Genomic DNA, 14928 nt, shown 5'->3' with positions numbered 1-14928 from the left:
CTGTTTTTCCTCACCTTCAAGCCTGGCCTTCACCTCCCACCCCCCTCTAGGTGTGACGGTTACCAGGCTGAGACCTGAGCTCCTAGCCCCACCTGCAAGGCAGCCCTAGTGGAAAGTCTCAGCAGGTGGTTTGGTTTCACTGGCCGTGACCATCTTCTGTACCTCAAGGCCGGCTTCTCCGTTCCTGCTAACAGACTCCGGAGCCCTTCCCTCCCAAACGCTCCTCAAAGATAAGGCTGCAGCTTGCCTGCTCCCCTTTTCCACCTTCGCTCATTTTCTGCTGCATTCTGTTCCTTTCCGGCGCTGAACTTTTCCGTGGGTGGGTGGGCAGGGGATAAAGTTTCCTGCATGACTACTTGCTCATGATTCATACTTTAAAATAAAAGCACAACTGGTCAAAAATGAGAATTCCTGGATCTTAAATTAAGAAGAAAAAAAGTTACTAATACCGGGAAAAAAATAAAAGGCTTGTGTATGGTATATCAAGCCTCCTCGGGGCCTATCATATTCTATGGAAGGTATCCACTTTTCAGGCCTTAGGCCTTGACAGACCCTCTTACTTTCCCCATTTGTTCAACCGCTTGTGGCCAAGAAAAGGCAGATGTGCTAAATGCCCCACGAGTTTCTCTGAGGACCCACTGGCAGCTCAGTCCAGCCCCTGGAGATGGACCCAAGAGTCTTCTCTGGAAAGCAAGGCCCCCCTCACTCCCACACCTTGGTCATGCGCCACGGTGCCCCTCCTGTGAACTCCAGCTCTCCTGAGGCTGCTTTCTGAGGGGGGGGTGAGGGCGGGGCTGAGGGGTCACAGTGGGGTTCTGTAGTCAACACTGCCTGGCCAACTTCCAAGGGAGTCAGGAGCTGCTGTCAACCCACAGGGGGGAAATGAAAAAGCCTGGGTCAGCCACTCTTCAGGGGCCTTTCTGAGGGCCTGGGGACCGAGGGGAGTGGGGACATAGGAAAAGGACTTCCTCTCTCCACTTCCTCCTAAAGGAGAGTTATCAAAGCTGTCCACCTGGGAAGCCTTTCCCTTCCAGCCCCTCCCTACCACCATCGCCAAAGGAAGCAGGAAAACATCCGTCATCACAGCCCCGGATGCTGCTTTTCCAGTGGCTTCCACCAGGATATCCCTCAGCCTTTTCCCAGGGGCTTAGGGATCTGGAAAGAGAATGTGGTGAAGTTGCCAGCGTCACTGTGGAATTCCTGGCCTCGAGGAGGCTGGCTAACTGGTCCCGGACTGGTTTTAGAAGATCTGGTCAGCTCCCAGCCAGTTCCAGAGAGGGCCCATTACACGTCCCGGGGGACGCCGTCCGCCCTTGGGTGACCTCAAAGTGCACACCTCTGCTCAGGTTACAGGGAGGCCTCTGGAGGGCCTGAGCTGTGACCAACACCTCCTCTCTCCTTGGCATCTATTTCTCTCCTGGGGGTGAGTGTCTCTGGGAGCTGGGGCGGAGGGGGCAGTGCACGAGAACCGGGCCTGGGCAGGAAGGCTCCAGAGCCTGCAACACTGGACAGCTCGAACCCTTGCTCAGAGCCCAGCAGCTTCGAGAATCGGAAACTCCCCGCTTCAGACTCTCAGGCCTCCCTACTCCCTCTCTGCCCTTGGCCTCGAGAACGAAGAAAGGAAATTTCAAAGGTGATTTCCAGGTTTCCGGAGCAAACTGAATAGCCGAGGAGCAGGAGCAGGGGCGGCCCTGAGGGAGGGTGAAGGCAGTGGCTCGGCACAGCCTCCACTCTGCTATCCGAGGATCTCAGGCCTACCTGATGCCGCTGGGGCCTCAGGGGTGCCCTGGCCGAGGGGGCCTGTGATGTGGCCAGGAACAGAAACCAGAACTCTCAGGCAAGCCGCCTGGGCCTCCAAGCCTCCCTGGCAGAGAGCTTCTTCCACCTCTCACCTGGCGAAGGCAGAGAGGCAGGGAGACGTGGTACCCGGCCCTCTGCCGTGTGCTCGTGCCCTCTGAATTATACATCTGCCTCGGCTCCCAGCACCCTGGGGACCCAGCGAGAGCCTCCAAAACAGGCCCAGGAAGCGATGGGCTACATTTTGGGGTTGCAAATTGAGGCACTTGGCCTGAAGGTCCTTTATTTTGGGGGAGTTTCCTACTTAACCTGCCTTACCCTGACCCCCCGTGGTGTGAAAGAACAAAGGAGAGGGACAAATAAACAGAGAAAGTCACAAGCACCAGCCATGGTGGAGTTCCACTGGCAGATGCTAGGGTTGAGCTGAGGAGTGGGCACAGGCCCAGTGGGCAGGGCTCATCCTTTGCTACCTCTTATCTACCTCCTGTGGCCCCTGCAAAACCCCATCCCAACCCAGAAAGGAGTCAGGAGGGGTCAGGGACTGGCAGTGGATTCTCAGGGTTGGACGTGTGGGCAGAGACAGAAAGTGATACCCAAGGATCTCCTGGGGGTACCGAAGGCTCGCTCACTTCTCAAGGGGAGCAGGTCAAAGACGTCCAGCACCTTTTCAGGGATCAGGGCCCACAGAACGGATCTTGGGTGAGGCAGAGGGAAAACAAAAAGCCTCGGGAACTATCTTTGGGCACCGCCCCCCACGCCCAACTCCTAAGTCTGGGAGTTGATTTCAGAGCTCAACAATAAACTGAATTAAGTGTAGTTACAGCCCTGAGCTACCATCTCACTCCGTGGATCTTCCCCAGTGGCAGCGGGGAGTGGGGAGTGGTCCCAGACCGGTCCAAACAAACGTTCCCCATCCCTGCTGCCTGGGTGTCTGACAGCTCTCAGGCCACAGCCAGGACTGCTCCTTTCTGAAGGTTTACGAACAGCCCTCAGCTGCAGGGGGTGGGGCAGGGCACATGACTGCCTGGGGTGAGAACTCTGCAAAGTATAAGCCAGAAGTCAGGAAACTGGACGCTGAGCACGGGCCCTCAGTAAGGGACTGAAGGAACTCTTGTAACCAGTGATGCTGAAATGAGACTTTAGTGTGCACAAGGAACCCTCACATTAGGGACACACAGAGATGGGAAGGAGGGTGGGGAGGATGGTGGCCGGAGGACCCAGGAGGCCCAGGAAATCCAGAGCTTTGGAGACAAAGGTCTTGGGGAGAGGAGACGGTGGGGAAGGGAAGGAGAGCTGAGAGGTGAGTCAGGCAGCGAGAGGCAGGACCCTTGCCCGGAGGGGGCGCAGGGCAGCGGGGGGAGGCAGGTGCTTGCTTCAGCTGGCTGGTCCTCCTCTGGCCTCCGTTCTTCACGCCTCCAGTTAGCTGGGCCATGTTCACTGCCTGCCAGAGCCAGGAGCGCTGGGCCACCCCTGCCCTGCTCCATTAGATATCTTCCCAGGGCCTGAAGTACTGGGTCTGTGGCAAAGAGAAAAGCAGGGTGTGACGGTCTGGGCCCAGGTAGGGCCCACCAATGGGATGCTCCCTGGCGCTCCAGCATCCCTTGAATTTCCACTAAGGCCTCCTCCGTGCCACATGCTGAGCCACAAGGCTCCTGGGGCTGCCAGTCCAGGTGAGGACATGGCAGGTCAACGGGCCACCCAACCACAGCTCTGCCTTGGTTCTCTCTACTCCCTGTTCACAGGCCCAGGGCGCTGTGAGAGGAAGGTGGGACCTGCCCTCTGGCTCGGCCAGGCCACGAATCACTTTTCCTTCTTTTCATGACAAACACACTGCTTCTCACCAGAGACCAGTGTGATCTAGTTCCTTAGGGTTGAGGGTGAGATCTGCTCTCCAGCTTTCTCAGAGACTTGTGAAATCTGAGACCCAAGCCACAGCCTGTGGCTGATGTGTCAGCCCCAAGTCAGAGGTTACGGGGGAAGGACAAGCAGAGGGGAGTCAGAGGAAAGGCAAGTTGGGAGCCCGGGAGCATTGGGAGGGGGGTTGGAGAAAGAGTTTTTAAGAGACCCAGCTCATCTGCATCCAGGGCTGGGGGCGGAGGGGTGGGAGGGCTGCTTGTTGGAGGAACGGACAGAGGCCAGAAGGGAGACTGCCAGAGCAGGGGTTGGACCGTGCGTAAGGGTGCAGGCTGGCGAGTCAGGCTGGTTCTGTGCCCTGGTTCTGATATCTGCACGCCCCGGCCTGCATGATGGGGCAAGCTATTTAACCTCTCAGTGACTCTGGCTACCTTGCTCATCTGTAAAATGGGATCATAACAATACCTGCCTCATGGAGGTTACGTGGATTCATGTAGAAGAGGGTCTTTATTCAATAAACATTAGCTATGAATATTTATTACCCAGGGAGTCTGAGGGAGTCAGGAGCGTGAGCGCTGCTGCTACAAAACCTGGAGGGACCAAGGCAGCCGGGGCGCGTTCCCCCCAGCAGAGTGGGAGGCCAGCCTCAGGCCCACAGGACAACTGGGCAGAGGGTGGACAGCTGGTGCCTCTGCTGCCCCTTCCTGGCACGGCTCACGACAGACTGGCCCTGTGGCCCAGGCTCTTCCCTCTCCGGGGTGAAATTTTTCTTTGCCTTCTTCACCCAGGAGTCGCCTGTGCTGTGCCTCCCTCACCGCCCTCCCACACGGGGCCTCTGACTCTTGATAAGAATGGCGATGGCCCACCGAGGACACGTCTCCCCGCGCTGCCCTCTGCCCCCATCTTCCAGCCAGGAACCCGGCCGCTGCAGAGGGGGCGGACACACTGAGGGCTCCGGTCAGCCGCCTGACCACTTCCTCCCCTCCCAAGCCCGGGGGGCTGGTGTGGGCACCACCTGGGGCTGGCAGTGGGCCAGCAGCTCCTGCCAGCGGATGTAGGTCTGGGCAGCCAGGTCCTTGAGTTTGGTCCGGTGCATGGCCTGGGGGTTCTCCCGGATGTGGGTGCTGATGTGGCGGTCCAACTGCATGCACAGCAGCTGCAGCTCTCCCTGCAGAGGCCGTGGGGCGGGGTTGGGTGGGGGGGAGGCACAGGCCCGGCAGCCACAGTCGGGGAGGGGAGCACAAAATCGGAGAAGGAGGAGGACGGGTCTGAGTGACTGCTCAGAAGTCAGGCAGGAAAGGCGGGGGAGGCACGGGGTAACCGGGGGTGCGGGTCAGTATCCCTTGGGAAGGCCTGCTGGGACGCTGGGAGGAGGACGAGGCCGGCTCCCCCAGGCCTGCTTCTTTCTCTGCCTCCCACTCTTGCCAGTTCCTGGCAGCGGGCTGGGCTCCTCCCCCAGTGGCCCCAGCCCAGCCTCGTGGGAGACTCACCCATTGGTCTGGAGTAATGTCCTGGCAGCTGACCACCAGCCCAGCCAGCGTCAGGAGGCTGTAGCACAGGTAGCAGACCTGGGGAGAGACAGGCTTCCCTGAGCGCAGCTCCGGCCCAGCCCCGGGCTTCCTGAGACAGTGTGTGGGGAGGTGTCCTCAAGGAGGGCCCCGCTCACTCAGAGCTCTGCCCCTGAGGAATGACCGCGCTCGCCCCCCTCAGAAAAAGAAGAAATCTCTGCCATCCAGAATCCACACTGTCACCTAGCCCCATCCTGGGGCTCCAGAGGAGAAAGCCCGTGGGCGAGAGGGGCCTGTCCCCTCTGAGCTCTGCCTGCCGTCTGTGGCACCCACGCCTGTGCGCACTGTGACCAGAAGCCACTGTCCACTATACGCGTACACGGGTCCCCCGTGGGTGCCCAGCTCAGCCCGGAGGGACACCCCTGCAAAGAGAGATGTGCAGCTCAGTCCAGACACTCCCACATTGCTGACCGGAGGAGGCTGGCGAGGGGAGGGGGGCAAAGGGCAGGAGGTCTGGTCGAGCATTTGCCCACCTTACCCACCAACGCACACCCTCGCTCTTGCCCCCTGGACACCAAGGGGTGCAAACAGGACGAAGGCCGATTCTATGTGATCAGAGGCTAAGTTAGATCCCGGGGCGCCCTTGGACTCTGTGGGTGCCCATTCATTTATGAGACATTCACCTGCTGTGCACAGAAACGAAGTACGGGGAGCACCCACCCCAAAGGCAGGCGAGGCTCCTGCTGTGCAGACGGCCTGCTCCTGGCACTCAGGGGGCACACCCCTCCCCCACTCAGAGGTGCCTGCTACTCTGCCCCCTTCAGACTCCTCCTAAGATAGGAAGGGTGGCAGGAAGCACCCCACCATCACGCCTGTGGCAGATAACCAGCCTTGAGGCTGAGCTGGGAGGGGAGAGGCAGGCTCTAGAGATGGCCAGCAGGGCTCCAGCTTGGTGATAATGCGGTTGGAGCTCAGAGCCAGCCAAGGCTCCCCTGTCCCCCCACTTCCCCTGCCCTTATCATCCTCCCCCTTGAGAGCACCTGGTGGTGCCCCAGAAACGGTCACAGCCTCTTTGCACAGACCCAGCAGCCTCCTTAGGGCAGACGCTGGAACGGTTTTTGAGAGCATCAGACACTCTGGAGTGTAGTCTTCTCCAGCTCAAACATCACATGCAAACTCCTGAGGCCACAGGCCACCGGCCCCCCTCCTCCAGCGGCACCTGCCCTGCCCAGGACCCAGCCTGTTCTTCAGCACAGCAGCTGAGGCCCGCAGGTGGCAGGCTGGCCGGGTTGGGTGGCATGGCACCTGGCAGTGGGGAAAAGCAGGGGGCCCACTGGGTGTGCCTCCAGGCGGCGCTGCCCCGGGGCTGGGGAAGATCCAGCCTCCGTGAGCAGGGTCCACCTGCTGGGTCCCCCTTCCCCAGCCTGGCCTTGCCCTCAGGAGGACACGGCATTTGGAGCTCCTGAACTCTGCAGTCATGGCAAACGGCTCTTTCCCGCCATCCCAACCCCCTAAAGCAGGCTCAAGCCTGTGCGCTAGACAGCGTACCTTGACTAAGACACAGCCACACACACTCAGACGTCAGAGGGGAAAAGATGCTTCAGGAAGGCAATCATTTGGTTACTGACACTGAATACTGAACCTCAGCTTTCCCGTGGACCAGGAGGACAAAGGGTCCTTCTGGCTTTTCTGGGGAGGTGGGGAGCGGTGGTGGTGTGCAGCTGAGAGGGCTTCAGAGGGAGGAAGTGACTAAACCAGGTCTCAAAGGAGCCGTAGGATTTGAGGTGAAGGTGGCCCTGTGCGGGTGGGGCACAGCCAAGATTACAGCACCAGACAGATCCTGGGCTGATGCACGCAGCAGAGGCAGGGCTCGCTGGGGGACTGACCGCCGCTGGGGCACGAGCTGGGCTGGACTCGGGGTAGAGGGGCACCCTGGGGACTGGGCTGGCAGCAGAGAGACCAGACAGTGGACAGTGGAGGCCACTCAACGCTGCTCTGGAGCAGGGAGCCTGGGTTGTGGAGGACAGACGGGGGGCACTTGGGGGAAGCAGGGGATAGAATCCGCTGGGAAGGAATCCACCGAAGTGAAAACGCGGCTCTCAGAAGGATTACGCTTCCTCCTTCATCTTTTTTTTCTCTCTTTAAGATTATTTCTTTACAATGTGTGTGCTTTACTCATATAATCAGAATATAATGAAAAAAAATTAATTTTAAACCAGACAATGCCAATGATAAACGACTGAGCCCAGGTGGGTCTGGGGTAGGTGCGGGGCAGGGGAGAGGGACGTGACCTTGGGAAGCACCCTCTTCGAGAGGCGCATTGAGCACGCTGATGGTGAGAGGTGGCAGAAGCCGAAGAAAATATCCAAGGGCGACGGAGCCGTTGGTTGGCGGCCGGGAGGCGGGCCTGTCTGCGGGGTGGGTGTGAAAGCCCGGGAGGGCTGTGGCATAGCGGGGAGAAGGACCTTTCACCTGTAAACATTCCCCCAACCCAAGGGGGCGCTGAGGCGCTGGGCTGCGGGCTCAGGTGGAGGCCCTGGCCAGGCCCCCAGCCCCCTGATCCCCCCTCCCCTGCAGAATGTATCTTCCTGGGAGGGGGGCGTGGTGACGGTGGGCCTGGGATCTGAGGAGTGCCCTGGAGGAACGCCTGTGCAGTGGGGATTTACTGAGAGAAAACAGCGGCTACGTCTGTACAGGTTTCACAACTTCAGTCTTAACGCCGATTCCCATAATTGAATCGGGAGGGAAAATCCCAGGAAAACTATTCTGAATACGGGTTTTTTTTTTTTTTTTTTTTTTTTTTTTTTGCGGGGGCTGGGGGTGGGGGGGCGCATCACGAGAATAGCAAGAAGGAAGAGGTAGTTCTGAAGAAGAGCCCTGTTAACCACGTTGTATAAGCCGATCGTCCAAAGGGTGGGTGCGGGTATGGGGGAACCGTGCCCACTACCTGGAAGGAGGGCTGGGAGCATTCTCCCCGCTTTGGGGCAAAGGGCTTCGTTATCAGCAGAGTCGCCCAGACCATTCCTCCCCGTGGTCTCTGCCCTGAGAGGATGAGGAGAGGTGAGAGAGGGTCCTTCCGCTCTTGTCCAGACAAAGGGACAGACCGTGGCGCTGGGGACACGCCAGGCTTCTCCTGCACCTCAACCCTCCTCTCCCAGGCCCTGTTTCTGTGAAGGTCAGAGAAGCAAACCATGAGCAGAAACTGGGGCTCTAGCAGGCTGGGGGAGGCTGAACCCGGGTCTCCGTCCTCTGGAAACTTCCTCCGGTGGGGAGGGCGGGGGCTAGCCCAAGGAGCCCGGCAGGGCCGGGCAGGAGACAGGGTAGGCCGCTCAGCCAACAGCCAGGTGCGAGAGCTGCGTTTCCTTCTCCAGTTGTGCTGTGACCAGTTCCTGAACTCAGCAAGCCCGTTCCTGTCCTGCTGGCACCACAGAAACGTGGGGCTCTGTCTTCTCTTTCAAGATACTGGAAAGGGAGGCTAGGCAGAGGCCAGGCATCAGCAGGGCCAGTGCAAGGTGGCCCTTCCTCCTGTCTGAGGCCCCTTCCAAGTCCCTACGGGCGGGCGGGGGTATGTATGGGTGTAGGGGAGGGTGCCGGGTGGCTTCAGGGTTACTGAGCAGTGCAGGGGCACACCTTGAGTGGGGGCTATATCCATCCAAGCTTGGGCATCTTGTCTGTAGAACGGGTGTTCCCCAGCTCAGGCCACCCAGCACCTCCCGACTGGGGCGTGAGTGGAGGCTGGGAAGCCCCCAAGGGAAACGGGGCCAGGAAACCTCAGGCAACGACTTGGGGAGAGGCAGAGTCTGAGGCACGGGACGTGCCCGAACCCAGTGCCGACAGGAAAGGACGGTCCCCTCCCGCTGCTGCCAGCGGGGCCTGCAGCTTCATCTTCCGGGTCTCTCCCTGGAGTCTGGCAGGCAGACTTTTCTGAGAAGTTCTGTGCAGGATGCCTCCCTCCTGGCTCTAGAGCCTGGAGGCGGGCCCCGTCCTCTCCCTGGGGAAGGATGACAAGGCAGAGAGATAACGGACAGCCCACTGGGCTTGTCACCCGCCAAGGGGCCGGGGGAGGGGAAGGCCAGTGTCTCCTTTTCTGGTCCAGCTAGTTCTGACCCGGGAACCACCAGCCAAGTCTTGGTGTTCGGAGCTTTCGTCATGAGACGAAAGGGAAAAAGGGTGGACGGTTCCCAGGAACTTCATCCTTTAGAAAAATTCCCCTCTAGCTAATGCCAAGGGAGCTGGCTGTGGGTTATTTACGCTAAGAAAGGGCAGAGAGGGGGAGGGAGAGGATCTCCCAGGAAGCCACTCGCTCTGGCCGGAACATAATAGTTTCTCCCACCTCAGGTCCGACGAAGAGTGCAGGCTCACCCGAGGCAATCCTTCGAACCCAGCCCCCTCCCTGGAGGCTGCCAGCCCGGTGGGGAGCAGAAGGGGTGCAAGGAAGGCGGGGGATGGCAGACCTTGCTCTTGGCTGGAGGGTCCTGGGGGAGCAGGTCCAGCCAGGCTCTGGGGCAGCTGCTGTGGGGCATGGCGGGTGATGGGAGGAGAACTAAGGCTGACCCAGGAACACCTGCTGGGGAGGACACGCTGACTCAAAGGACACAGCCTTCCAGCCAGGCTGCTGGGGCCCAGGGGCTCACACAGCAGATGTCGCTGGCTCCCGCCAGCAAGCTGGCCCTCAAGGCCAACTGTTGTCCGGTTCCTTGCCCGGGATGCCAGCACCCCAGAGCAGCCTCCCTTGGTCTCACCTCTCCAGGCTCACAGGCTCTGGGGTTGGGAGGGGTGCTGTCCTGGGGGACCTGCATTCAGCCACAGCCTGGCTGGGCTGCTCTCAGCCGCGTATGGAAGGCCTGGAGGTCCAGGAGGAGAATTCTGCCATAGGTCCTGTCATTGCCACGTGTGGGTCTTCTCAGGGGTTCTGTTCCCTCAGAGACACTTCGCTGCAAACACACGTGCTGAAGGTCAGTTCTAGAACCAATGAAGTCTGGGAAAGAGTGAAGCCGTGCTGGTCTGCCTTGGGCCATTTCAAACCCAAGGCTAGAGCTGGGCCCTGATGAATTCTTTTCCTTCCTTCCTTCCTCCCTCCCTCCCTCCCTTCCTTCCTTTCTCCTTCTATCAAATTGAACCCTATAGCACTACTGCACAGTGCCCTGACCCAGCGGGTTCCCACAGAGGTCCTGCTGACCTTCACTCTCAGTAGATGTGGAAGTTGAGCCTGGAGAGGTCCCCTGACTGCATGGCCATCTCCACGAAGTGTTAGGCCTGATGCAAATGTCTGTACGTGCTCCCTTAAGCTGAACAAGCTGTGCGTGTGTGTGTGCATGCGTGTGTGCGTGCGCTCGTGCTCCCTAAAGGGGATTTAACCCTGGAGAGAGATCAAGGCCCTTCTGCATTGCACAGCCAGGGCCCAAGGGCCTGCTAGAGGCAGGACAGGGAGAGGCTGAGGCTCCCCCCTGGGGAGGAGAGTCGGGGCAGCAGACATGGTCTAGGTACTCCATCACACACCAGCTGGGCAAACAACAAAAATAGTCAGTCGTGAGTAATCCTGATGTAGGGCTACTCGTAGGCCCCAGGCCAAGAGCCTCAGACTGGTGACAGACTGAAGCTCATCTGGCTAGTAGTGTGTCCACCGGGGCTCAGGATGAGAGGGGATGCGTTTTTCTAGGGGAACCCCGTCTGGACCTGTCCTGGAGTGTGACACCTGCCACCATCTCTAGGGTGCTATTTCTTCCTAACTTCCTCTGCCCCACAAGTTGAGTGCAAGATTTATTCCCCTTGCCCAGGCTGTTCCTGCTCCAAGGTTACACTCTCTGACCTTGGCTTGGGCAAGCACCAAAGCAGCAAGCAGAGGGCTGTGCCCACAGGAAAGCTGAGTATGGAAGTGACTCTGACCAGGACAGGTCATCCATCATAAGTCCTAGAGAGAAGGAAATGACAAGGACGCATGACCCATCACTAGGAAATGACATGGTGACACGGCACCTCTTCCTAGCCCAGGTCCCTGGAAGCACAGGGCACAGAGGCCAGAGAACAGACGTCACAGGCAGGACTCGCCAGACTCACCCCGGGGGCTTGCAAGGACAGACACTCAGTTCTGTAAATGAGAGTGCCTGTTTAGGCGTGGGGGTGGGTGGAGCCCTAGACATGGAGCAGGCTGACGGGAGACAGGATGGCAGCATCTGGACAGGACCAGGACTTCCGGCTCAACAGCTGGGAATGGCCACTGCCTAGAAAGTTTGTCTCAAGGCCCCAGCGGGGCGGAGAGATGGGATGTCTCTGCTGAGGCTGCTAGAGGACCTCGGGGCCCCGCATGGGTCCCCCTCCACAGGTATCTCAGAAGATGAGCCCCTCACCTGCTCTTCTAGCTGCCCAGAGGAGGTGGGTTCAGAGACCTGAGACCCTGAACTCACTTGAAAGGGACCGAGGTATTCTTTTTTTAAGCTCTATCCTGAACTTGGAGTTGGACCTTGAGCAGCCCTGGCCCCTGCTCTTGGCAGTGAGGATGGGGAGGGAACTAGGAGGCCGGGGCACAGCGGGGCCAGGTGGGGAAGAGATGCACTTGAGACAAAAGCAGGAAGGCTGAGGGCTTTTTGTTCCTGTGGACCTGCTGCAGGGGGTTATCTCAGCGCATTTGCCCCCCTCCTATGTCTGCGGGTGGGAGGAACCAGGGGCTACAGGCAAACCCCTGCTGGAGTGCTCCCACCCAGCCCACCCTTCCTTTCTGGCTTCCTGCTGGCCATGGCGGGGGGGACGGGGGGGGGCGGATTTGACAGGCGGGGATTGGCTGGCCCATCCTGCTCCTCCAGCTGGGACTAGAGACCCTGACCCCAGGGGGATCTGGAACGGAAACCCAGCTCTGCCTGCTGCCCAGAGAGGGACGACATTCTCGGTGCCTGTGTTTGAGAATCTACGCCTGGGTGTGCACGTGTACATCAGTACGTGGATTCCAGCTCTGGAGGGAGCCCCTGAAACCAGCCAGGGTGTTGGCAGGGGCTGGAGGGGCCCCACGGAGCGGTGGCTTCCTCAAAAGCAGTGGCTTCCTCCCTTCTCTTTCTTACCTTTCTCACTCTCTGTATTGTCTCCTGGCGTGTTGGCATGGCCAGCGCCTGGGAAGCACTGCCCTCCTAATACGTCCCATGGGTGTTAGAGAACAAGGCCTCGGCCCACGGCTGAAGACCAGAGGGATGCCATAGACACTAAGGCTGATCCTGCTCCCTCCTTTGTCGAGTCCCAGCCTCCCGTCCCCTACACCCAGGCCAAGGTGCCACACAGTGGGGACTTCAGCCCGGACTCCAGGCAAAGATGTGTGACCTGGGTTGGCCACTCACTTCATGCCTGGCTATGTGATTAGCTTAGAGGTGAGCACATGACCCAAGCCAGGCCAATGAGACTCAACTTTGGGACTCTGTTAGGATCCAGGACAGAAGCTCTTTCTTTCCCCCTGGCTAGGGTTGCAGAGGGAAGGAAATAAGCCCGGGGTGTCTCAGAAGCAGCGGGAAAGCTGCCTGGGAACGCACCAAAAGGCAGAGCCTAGAGATGCAGAGAGCAACACTGATGTTTCACGACACTGCTCAGCCCTGGTCCAGCTGAGCCTGATGAGCTGTCCCAGGACCTCCTGGGACGTGTGTTGGTGTTTCTGTCACTACAGGGTCCTGGCAAAGACGGGGTGAGAAGGGGCAGGACAGGCGGTGAGCAGAAGAGCAGTCGAGGGGGCCGTGGGCTGCCTGGCAACTGCCCCTCCAGGCTGAGGACAGCTAGGGAGGGGCCTCACACACCCTTCCCGCTCCCCGCTCAGGTGCGTGACAGTGGGAGCTGAGCCCAAGCTGCTTGCACCGGGCTCTTAGAAGGCACTGCTGAACTCCCTGGTGGTCCAGTGGTTGGGACTCGGCCCTCTTACTGCTGGCGCCTGGGTTCGATCCCTGGTGCGGAAACTAAGACCCCGCAAGCGGGCACTGCTCCCCCGCCCACACTCCCGAGGCTGGTGGGCGGGGCTGGGGGCAGGGGGGCAGGGAGAAGGTCCCTCACCAGACTGTACTTGCTCAGGGTAGGCATTTTAATGGAAGCATGTGGTTGAGATAGACCCTGGACCCAACCCTCAAAGGCGACTCTGTTCAGGTGTGTGAAGCAATGTGAGGACAAGCCACTGGCTGAGTGAACAGACTGTAATGACCACCGGAATCCAAGGATAGGAGAGACAGGCCAGGCATCGCCAGGAAGGAGGACCAGCAGGGCAAAGACACGGGCCTGAGAATGGAGGGTTTCTGGGAAAGACACCCACTGCTTGGAATCAAATGGAGTGGTTTGATGCACAAGAGAAAAACCGCATGGATGAAGCAGGCCAGCTGACACAGGCCTTGGATGCAGGGGTTTGAATATGATGTGACAGGCACTCAGGTTCGCTCATTCCTACGAAAGAACGGGAGAAAGACGATCGCAGAGTTGTCCAGGAGGACCTGAAGGATGGAGACACAGAGGCGGGGGGGTGCTAGGGCAGAAGCAGTGGAGTCACCCGCACGGGGTAAGGACGGTGCCTACGGGAGGGACCCCTGAAGGGTCCTTAGGAGGACTGAGCCTGGGGTGGCGCAGGGCAGAGAGCAGGCCAGAGCTGCCGAGGACTCGGGCTGGCTGGGCTTCAACAACAGCTGCCTGCAGAGTCTAAGCCTCTCCTCCCCAGCTCGACAACGTCACTTTAAGCCCTGCTCGTACACCTGCAAAGAAGCCAGAATTCCCGGGAGTCAATCAAAGCTGGCCTGGGCCCCCGGTCTCATGTGCCTTCAGACGCTCAGAGGTACCCACTGTGAAGGGGCTCAGTGGCCACTCAGGTGGCTGTGATGTGTATCTGGGGCACGGATCTCCCTTTAGGGTCAGCTACCCAGAGGTCACCTCCCCAGAGGTCACCTCTTCGAAGTTTATTTCCAAAGATGTCAGCTGTTCCTCATTTTGGAGGAAGAGAGGAGGGACCCAACACAGAGCAGCCAGAGGAGGAACTCAGGGGTCCTGAATAGCCACTGTCCATTCTTCAAAACCAGTCCTCCTAATCTTGGCCTGACCAAGGTCCCCAGCCCTGTGGGTGTGGCTCTCCCTAGGGTGCAGGGCAAGGGGCCGGCAGTTCAGGGGAGAAGGCAGAGAGTGGAGGGAGAGGGAGGGCTTCCTGCTCCACCTGTCCTTCTAGGTGACACGAGGGCCAGGAGCCTGTGCCCCAGCCAAGCCTGAGGGAGTCCACGTCCCCGTTGGTGTCGAGTGCCAGCGGGAGAGTGCAGGGTGCAGAGGCGGGTGCAAAGAGCCAGAGGGCAGCCCCAAACTCCCCAACGAACTCCACCCAGTCACGTAAGGCGGCTCTTGGCAGGGTCACCGGACACAGGGACAGGCCAGCGCAGGAGTAAAAGCAGTAAAACTTGTTTGTCAACTCTGTTAACACATGGGCACACCATAAAGATATACAGGAGATGCACACAACACGCACGCACAAGACACGTGCACACACACTCATGCGTGGCAGTCCCGTGCCCTCTGCAGAAGATGTGCAGAGGCGCCAGGCGTGAGTTCAGAGGAATCTGTGAGGCAGGGTGGGGTTCACCCCAGCATCAGCCAAGCCCAGAGCACACCCCGCCCCTTCCCTGTTCACACACGCACTTCTCCTATAAACAAGCCTCACGAGCACAGAGACAGGAGCACAGGCCATGTGCGTGGGGAGGCATGCACGTGGTGAGGAAGCCGATGGGAGCCCCTTGCAGCTGCCAGGCTCAGTCTGGGTGGGGTGGCCTCTTGCGGCTGG

The 14928-nt window shown here is 59.4% G+C and overlaps 1 protein-coding gene across 1 annotated transcript in view; it reads right to left on the bottom strand.

Annotated features, from left to right (window-relative positions):
- Positions 1 to 3241: 3241 nt before the first annotated feature.
- The window catches only part of FAM178B (family with sequence similarity 178 member B), a 96768-nt gene continuing 85081 nt past the window's right edge, over positions 3242 to 14928 (bottom strand). The window contains 3 exon segments of the mRNA XM_060116977.1: positions 3242 to 3313; positions 4667 to 4819; positions 5142 to 5219. Coding sequence (XP_059972960.1) covers positions 3281 to 3313; positions 4667 to 4819; positions 5142 to 5219 — 264 coding nt within the window. The 3' untranslated portion in view covers positions 3242 to 3280.

Source organism: Mesoplodon densirostris, chromosome 14 (genome assembly GCF_025265405.1).
Source record: "Mesoplodon densirostris isolate mMesDen1 chromosome 14, mMesDen1 primary haplotype, whole genome shotgun sequence".
NCBI classification, from domain to species: Eukaryota; Metazoa; Chordata; class Mammalia; order Artiodactyla; family Ziphiidae; genus Mesoplodon; species Mesoplodon densirostris.
Note: the sequence above shows the minus strand (reverse complement) of the source record. Positions and strands in the feature narration are given on the sequence as shown.